This window comes from Coptis chinensis, chromosome 2 (assembly GCF_015680905.1).
Source record: "Coptis chinensis isolate HL-2020 chromosome 2, ASM1568090v1, whole genome shotgun sequence".
In the NCBI taxonomy this organism is placed as follows: Eukaryota; Viridiplantae; Streptophyta; class Magnoliopsida; order Ranunculales; family Ranunculaceae; genus Coptis; species Coptis chinensis.
In genome coordinates, this window is record NC_141457.1 from 112,212,920 (window position 1) to 112,221,897 (window position 8,978).

The window sequence follows — 8,978 nt, forward strand, 5'->3', positions numbered from 1 at the left end:
GCCAACAAAGTGACATTCGGGTTAACATACTAGAATTTCATGACATACTAGAATTGCCTTAGGGAATAGTGGTAATTAGGAAACCAGGAAAAGAAATTTAGTGATTTTGCTAGACAACCTATAATTTTCCCTTTATTTCCATCCCCTCTTTCGATCTCCTCCCTTCTTTTCGGCGAGATTTGTTGAGACCTGCAAAAGGATTCCGAATCTGAGCTTGTTACTATAGGAATGACTTCAAAACAAGTTTACATAATGGTCGATTAACACTTAACTTTACTACAGTACTTCATTCCCCATTCCTTCACCCCAAAAATCCAACACTGCCAAACTGGACAAAAATATATTTAACTACATACCCTCTTCTCCGCACAGAAACAAAATTTGAATTTACAAAAAAAAAAGAACAAACTTAGTATATATTGATGTGGAGGATCTATCAATTCAGGTTTCAGACCAGTAAGCGCATATTACTAATATGAAATAGTTACAATAGCCATGAATTCAGAACAAGTATAAGAAAATGACAATAAACACACAACTCTAATGCTGATATGGCACCAAACACAAACAGTTCTATTTGAATCCTTGAAATTGCATACACATTTCACCGTTTGATTCACCTGACTGTCAAATCTGGACTAACTTAGAAAACAGAAAAGAGTAGAGTTAAAGAAGGCCGAGATCATCAGATACGCCAATACATTATTCCTGCAGTCAACGACGATCGTGGTTGTGTCAAAAGTTTTCTACCAACTTTCATCAATTCTTGCTCATCACCAAAGTTGCAAAGGAAGATAATCATTTTCTCCAAAACTATTGCGTTCTCCAGAAATAAGTTGACCAGTTCCATTTCATTCTCAGATCCTCGGAAGCCCTCGATTTCAACTAACTTAAGGTGGGAAAGCTTGTACTTGTACCCCTCCTTCACTTCATATTGCTCAACTTGAGCGATGTTCTTCAAACCACCAAACTTCCCCTTGACAATGACCATTAAACAGAAAATTAAGACATCAAAAAATCAAGTTTAACGGGTATTTCATATTAAGCGCTTACCACATCGTTCACTAAGAAGACAGATTCAATTTCAGTAGAGTGCATGAGTATATGGTTGATCAATATGACTTCATCCCTGCTGAAAAGAGTTCCAATCTTCAGCCACTTAAGATTAGAAAATGGCGTGTCGCTGCACTTTTGTGTACCTAAATCCTTTTGCAGTTCCACAGCTATCGACTAAGACACAATGAAACAAACTTCTAAGAGTTACAAAACCTAATACAACCATTTTTTAATTTGTTGAAAGTTAACAAAGAAAAGCGGGTAGGAGTATTTACCTGAACGAACAGAGTAGACATTGTCAGATATCGCACATTCTTGACTATGCTAATTAGTTGAGTAGTTGATACAGAAGAATCACCTTTGAGGTCAATGTTTGCATCAGATATCAACTTTAGGTTTCCGTTGAATATAATATTTACTGGAACTGAATTTGTTATATTGAGTTTGAGGGAGATGAGGTTCAGAGCAGAAACCACAATTGAGGAAGGAAAGTTACCCTTCAGATTCAAATTCTTAAGTTGAGAAGCTGATATTGTTAAAATACCAGACGTAATGTTGCAGTTTACTAGAAGAAGTGTCTCCAAGGACGGACTGGCTGAAAAGAGGGCCTCATCAAGTTGGCCATCCTTCAAAGAAACTGAAATTAGATGCACAACTTTAAGAGAAGGTAACCAGATCCTAAGTGGCAAGCTTAGGTTGTTGTTAAACAGTTTGAACTCTCTCAACGACTCACAAGTGAATAAATGAGGAGTTAATTGGATATTTCTCCCGCAAGCATTTTCAATATCAAGAACTTGAACATTATGTCTTACTGCATATGTTATCCACTCTTTGATCCAACTTACATCTACATCATCAAACTGGCCTACTGGGGAAAGAGAAACATTTTGCACATCTGAACCATCTCGTAGAAATAGTACAAAATCGACAAACTTAATGAATGTTTTCGTGGATTTGAAGAGCCTTGAATTGAAATGAAAGGAGGGGACAGAAGACCATATGTTTATCCACCCTTTAGATAGAACACATGTTCGAACCACTTCTTCGGTTGGAAGAAACGATAGGATGTGATAGATTATAGGCATGGGTAATGCAGAGATCCTATTCATTTCTGGGCTCGAATTCTCTCCAAAGGTTGAACCAGTCTGCTCAACAATACTTCCCAATGCAGGGGTGGATGTGGAATAAAAAATAGATGGTGTGGATTGTGTAGGAGGCTGACCAAAAGCAGGACGCTGAACAGCAGGATTGGAGCCACCTATAAATGAATTTGAACAAGTAAAAACACTTGAGAATAGTACTTGTGTGAAACCTTCAATAATTACTAGCAGAGACAAAATTTGAGTAAAACTGATGCCGGCAATGGCGTGTGCACTAACTAAAGTCACTAAATTTATTGGAAAATTTAAGCTGAAAAATTCAAGTATTACACGGGAAAGGGACTCACCAAACAGAGAAGTCTGAGCTCCAAAGTGAGATGGAGTCGTTCCGAAAGGACTTTGGCGAAAGGCAGGAGTGAAAGTAAAACCAGAGGATGGAGAACTTGAAACTCCAAATGCAGTATTTGTAGAACCGAATGTCATTGAAACTATTTTTTTTTATTCCTCTATATTTCTCAAATGAAAGTGGGAACCCAGTAATTCCAAGTAAGTTGCCCTAGTATCTGCAACCGTAGATGTCCATAGGCGGTGTAGGAGAATTAGACCTGTGAACACATTTTGAGCATGAAATTATTACCTTAGCAATAATTTTAAAAAACAAATTCTCTGATCAATTAACACAGAGTTACATTCTTTAAAACCAACACTAAAGATCCCTTATCCTCATGATTTAACAAATACAGTAAAACCCTAGGTAATAAACTCACCCAACCAAAATCAAAAGTCCTGGATATTTCATGCAAGATGGCTTAAAAACAGGATTGCTTACAATAGAGATAACCACTTTTTAAAAACATTAAACATGAAAGGTTTGAATAAAACTTACAGGGATTACCACATCTTTCGCAAGTTTACAACCAGAGCTCAAATTGATCATTGCATCCTAAAACTAGGGGCTAGGTGACTCACTGACTTAGGGATGAAGCTAAGGGAGAAAAGGAGATGAATAAAGAAGAAATTGGAGAAAGAATAAAGCTAATGTGGAGCTCATATTATTGGCACTTTTTTCAAAAGAGACTGAAAAAAAGTGGTTTCGTAAAGTAGTATGGTGGGTTTGCACATAAAATTCCTAAACCAACCCTTAGATCTTGTACACATTTTGCATTCGAACCTAAGAACGACACCATGCATCTTCCACAATAACTAACGTTCTTAGTAGCTCCATTCCATATTGCACAGAGAAAATCAGTACAACTGTAGATTGAGTCTCAAATTACAGCAGATGCATGGGAATATTTTAGTGTCTCTTATCGTTAAACCCAATAAAATCTGTTGAAGGTCGTGTACTAATTGCTCAAACGGATGAAGTTGCAATAGTCTGTAACTCTGTATACGTACGGAATGCCTCGCATCTCACCTTGTAAAATGCAAGGTCATAATCAACGTGGAAGCAACTCAAATATTTTCTTTGTGCTATGTCATAGTCAAGAATTTCAACATTGTTTTCACACAACTGAGAGATGACTTTTGTATTTTATTTTATCTTGTTTACTTATATACTTGAACCATCTTGTAGAACCAACAGATTACAGAGTGAAGACAGCACAAATTGGCAAGAGAAGAATACTTTCACAGTCCTATATGGCATTTAACGAGCACGTTTACATGGATATATATATTTTTTCTACTACATACAAAGCACAAATGGCCAAGAGAAATAAACTAGTGTCTAGTACTTAATCACTGTCTTAAAGAAAGCCATTGCAGAGTCTGCAGTATACATCTGTTTGAGGGAAACCCGCGTAAGTAAACGATAACTACTTGAAAGGCTTGAGATGAAATATATAAACATATTTTTCATATCATCATAAAATGCATGAGTTTCTTGAAAATCAGTTTACACGTACACTATAGATTATGTAATACTGACCGGACTCCTGAGTCTTCAAAAACGCAAAATCATTAGGTTACCAACAACTACTTGATTCACAGCAAACAACCAACACAAACTCCGAATATCAACCATGAAAACTTATCTTGACTCCCATCCAAATAACTACTTAATAAGTTAATATTACCTGTTCTCACAATATTAACTGACATGAGAAAGCAGTAGTGTCAAGACTCGAGCTCAACCATTACAATGTACACAAAGATTTCAGACCAGTAAGCGCATATTACTAATATGAAATAGTTACAATAGCCATGAATTCAGAACAAGTTTAAGAAAATGACAATAAAGTGAATAAACACACAACTTTAATACTGATATGACACCAAACACAAACAGTTCTACTTAAATCCTTGAAATTGCATACACAGTTCACCGTTTGATTCACCTGACTATCAAATCTAGACTAACTTAGAAAACAAGAAAAGTGCATGTAGAGTTAAAGAAGGCCAAGATCATCAGATGCGCCAATACATTATTCCTGCAGTCAATGACGCTCGTGGTTGTGTCAATAATTTTCTACCAACTTTCACCAATTCTTGCTCATCTATTGAACTGCATTCGCCAGACTTGCAAAGGAAGATAATCATTTTCTCCAAAACTATTGCGTTCTCCAGAAATAAGTTGACCAGTTCCATTTCATTCTCAGATCCTCGGAAGCCCTCGATTTCAACTAACTTAAGGTGGGAAAGCTTGTACTTCACTTCATATTGCTCAACTTGGGCGATGTTCTTCAAACCATCAAACTTCCCCTTGACAATGACCAATAAAGAGAAAATTAAAACATCAAAAAATCAAGTTTAACGGGTATTTCATATTAAGTGCTTACCGCATCGTTCACTAAGAAGACAGATTCAATTTCAGTAGAGTGCATGAGTATATGGTTGATCAATATGACTTCATCCTTGCTGAACAGAGTTCCAATCTTCAGCCACTTAAGATTAGAAAATGGTGTCTCGCTGCACTTTCGTGTAGCTAAATCCTTTTGCAGTTCCACAGCTATCGACTAAGACACAATGAAACAAACTTCTAAGAGTTTACAAAACCTAATACAACCATTTTTTAATTTGTCGAAAGTTAACAAAGAAAAGCGGGTAGGACCATTTACCTGAACGAACAGTGCAGACAGTGTCAGATATCGCACATTCTTGACTATGCTAATTAGTTGAGTAGTTGATACAGAAGAATCACCTTTGAGGTCAATGTTTGCATCAGATATCAACTTTAGGTTTCCGTTGAATATAATATTTACTGGAACTGAATTTGTTATATTGAGTTTGAGGGAGTTGAGGTTCAGAGCAGAAACCACAATTGAGGAAGGAAAGTTACCCTTCAGATTCAAATTCTTAAGTTGAGAAGCTGATATTATTAAAATACCAGACGTAATGTTGCAGTTTACTAGAATAAGTGTCTCCAAGGACGGACTGGCTGAAAAGAGGGCCTCATCAAGTTGGCCATCCTTCAAATAAACTGAAATCAGATGCAGAACTTTAAGAGAAGGCAACCAGATCCTAAGTGGCAGGTATAGGATGATTTTATACAGTTTGAACTCTGTCAACGACTCACAAGTGAATAAATGAGGAGGTAATTGGATATTTCTCTCGCAACCATTTTCAATATCAAGAACTTGAACATTATGTCTTACTGCATATGTTATCCACTTTTTGATCCTCCTTACATCATCAAACGGGCCTACTGGGGAAAGAGAAACATTTTGCATATCTGAACCATCTCGTAAAAATAGTAAAGAATCGACAAACTTAATGAATGTTTTGGAGGATTGGAAGAGTCTTGAATTGAAATGAAAGGAGGGGACAGAAGACCATGTTGGGAGATTTCACTAGAAAGTCACACCTCAATCTAGTTACTTTCTATCCCAAATGATTTCAACTTGGAGCTCACACCAAGGAAATCACCCACCCAAGACTTTGGTAGTTATCACAACAACCTCAACAAAGCAAAACCACTACAATATCATCACAATTCATAGCAACAATAATAATGGAAGTAACAATGCAAAGAGACACAAAGATTTAGGTGGTTCGGTAAATGTTACCTACATCCACACACAAGAGCCGAGTTTCCTTTATAACAAAGATTGGAGAGTTTACAAGAGATATCAAGAATCAATAAGAAGAGGCCTCACTCAAACCCTAGCTCAACAGAGCTCCCACAATACCCTAGAAATGAATCTCTCAAAGTTCTGCATCAAAACCCTAATCTATTTCCTTTATATAGGTGTACATAGACAAAGGGGAAGTAAAATGGGCTTGGGCCGCACTGCGGAGCTGGAGCGCCGAAGCATCATAGGTGAGTGGCCCTCTTCATTAGATCATGAGAGTGAAGGCAGGTAGGTGGGTGCCGCCTTCTTCTTCTTCAGACGGGCATTTGCATTGACGAAGCGTGATGGGCCTTCATGGATGGTAGCGGTCGCCCTCTTCATCAGGTGCAAAGGTCGAGTGTGGTATACGGACAACCGGAGCAAAGCTCGACGGTTCCAACAACCCAACAATCTCCCACTTGGAACCTTCGAGATTCTTCATGCACATCACATCTCAATTGTAACAACTCAATCCAAAACCAATATACTAAAGAAACACTCGGCTCATCCATCATGGTCTTCAAGCAAGAAGACCCACCGAAGTTGAACACTTCAACCGTCTCCCACAACACCCCTACCATGACATAGACATGTCTCCGTGATACTCCATGAATAATACAATATCCATTTCACCGCTTCCCAATGATGTTTGCCAAGGTTAGCCATAAACCTCCAAGCAACTCCCACTGCATGGGATATATCCGGGTGCGTGCAAACCATGTACCACCGCCTAGGGGTTTGTCGGGAACCATGCAAGCTCTTTCTCAGCTTGCACACCATATTCTCTCTATCCTTCCGTAGGAAACCCAACAGTTGTCGCGTGTAAATCTCCTCAACATGGTCACAATGGAGGTAAGCAGTTTTCACATTTAACTGCTTAAGATTTAAACATTCCGCTACAACAATACTAAACACTGACTGAAAAGTATTTGGGGAGAATATCATTGCCAAATATTTCTTGGAACCATCATGTTCCTTCTTGACTCGATACACCCATTTGCTCTGTAGAGTCTTGTCCTTGGGTACTTTGGCCAACTCCCAAGTGACACTAAAGACGAGGGACTCCGTCTCATCATGCATAACAAGCTCCCACTTGCTAGCATCACCAACCTCCAATGCCGCATCATAGCAATGAGGTTCACCATCATCAGTAAATAAATAGGTGGAGGGAGGATACTTCATGCTCGGTACAGTTTGCCTGGATAACCTCCTTAGTGCACGAGGTGGAGATGGACTTGGTGGCGTAGTCTCTTCACCCGAGTCACTACTATCATCATCTGACTGTGGAACTTCCACAACACCACGACTCATATAAGAGCCTTCCAACTCAACATACTCAGTGTCACTATCTGTAACCGGCTCCACGGGCTGTGCTTCTTTTCTGTCCTTGTACAAAACCATCTCACTGAACAAGGCATTTCTACTTCGAATAATTTTCCGGTTTTGGTCATCCCAAAAACGATAACCAAGATCATCATCGCCATATCCAATGAAGGTACACTTGACATCAAGCTTACTCCTAGCTTGGTCACTAGTGTGCACATAGGACTCACACCCAAACACTCTCAAATGGGAAAGGTTCACATCCTTCCCACTCCACACTTCCTCCGGAATTCTGAAATCCAAAGGTGCGGCGGTCCTCGGTTGATCGGGTAAGGCTGGCGTGCTAACACTCTCGCCCAGAATTGCTTTCGGGCAAAGTCCGCTAGTGTCGCGATACACCTAGCCCTATATGTCGGTGTTCTAATCATCCGGCTTTGCGACCCCATTCTCTGAGGTGTCCCTCGCCAAAGTCTTTTCCATCTTGATACCACTGTTAGCACAATACTTCTTAAAGCCTGAATCAACATACTCTCCACTATTATCGGATCTCAGCTTCTTCACCTTGAAGCATGTCTCATTCTCAACCATGGCCTTCCACGTCTTGAACACTTCCAATACCTCGGACTTGTGTCTCAAGAAATAGACCCACACCTTTCTAGTATGGTCATCAATGAAAGTCACAAAATATAACTTTCCGCCAAGTGAAGAGACATTAGCTGGCCCCCAGACGTCTGTATGAATCAACTCAAGCTTTCTAGCTTTCAGAGTTCGACCCATCTCCTGAAAACTCACCCTTCTCTGCTTTTCAAACATGCAATCCTCGTAGAGGTCAAAGTCCGTCGACTCTAACGGGAGTTTACCAGTGGAGTGAAGGACTTGCATTCCTTTCTCACTCATGTGACCAAGTCTGCGGTGCCAAACATTTGGATCCTCTTTGCCATTTGCCACGGCATCCGACCCACACCCGTGTGCGGTCATGTAGAGAGTACCATCCTTGTCGCCTTTAGCGACTACTAGAGAACCTTTAGAGATTTTCCAAGTATCCTTCATGAAGATTGTAACAAATCCTTCACTAGCCAATTGACCCACCGAAATCAAATTCTTCCTCAAATCCGGAACGTGTCGAACATCCCTTAATAACCATATCCTATCTTTCAACATAACACGGACATCACCTTTGCCAACAATGGCACAGGATTGGTCATCACCAAGAAAGACCTTTCCAAGGTCACCTTTGGTGTAGTTCACAAAGAACTCTCGATTTGAGGTCACATGGAATGATGCGCCAGAATCTAAAACCCAAGACTCCTTATTGTTCTCCATCGAACATATCAAAGCATCATCTTCCACTTCAACTACATTAGCTTCTTGATTCTTCTTGTAGTTGTCATTCCTTGGTGTTTGGCATCGGTTACTATAGTGGCCAGGCAAACCACAATTGTAACAT

The 8,978-nt window shown here is 39.4% G+C and overlaps 2 protein-coding genes across 4 annotated transcripts; both read right to left on the reverse strand.

Moving 5' to 3' along the window:
• Positions 1-399: 399 nt before the first annotated feature.
• On the reverse strand, positions 400-3,283 carry LOC147520745 (putative F-box/FBD/LRR-repeat protein At1g78760). Of its 3 annotated transcripts, XM_086592239.1 has the most exons (5): positions 3,043-3,281; positions 2,504-2,761; positions 1,332-2,314; positions 1,054-1,230; positions 400-976 (listed from the first exon to the last, which is right to left on the reverse strand). In XM_086592239.1, the coding sequence occupies exons 2-5, from the start codon at positions 2,637-2,639 to the stop codon at positions 686-688; spliced, it is 1,587 nt and encodes a 528-aa protein (XP_086448365.1). In that variant the 5' UTR covers positions 2,640-2,761; positions 3,043-3,281; the 3' UTR covers positions 400-685. The 3 variants fall into 3 exon arrangements, with proteins under 3 accessions (XP_086448365.1, XP_086448364.1, XP_086448363.1); XM_086592238.1 differs by having other exon boundaries at positions 1,332-2,761; positions 3,052-3,283; XM_086592237.1 differs by having other exon boundaries at positions 1,332-2,761; positions 3,043-3,282.
• Positions 3,284-4,439: 1,156 nt separating this feature from the next.
• On the reverse strand, positions 4,440-7,609 carry LOC147520746 (putative F-box/FBD/LRR-repeat protein At1g78760). The gene is made up of 4 exons (XM_086594328.1): positions 6,958-7,609; positions 5,216-5,829; positions 4,937-5,113; positions 4,440-4,859 (listed from the first exon to the last, which is right to left on the reverse strand). Exons 1-4 carry the CDS (start codon positions 7,607-7,609, stop codon positions 4,566-4,568), a joined length of 1,737 nt encoding a protein of 578 aa, XP_086450454.1. The 3' UTR covers positions 4,440-4,565.
• Positions 7,610-8,978: the final 1,369 nt, after the last annotated feature.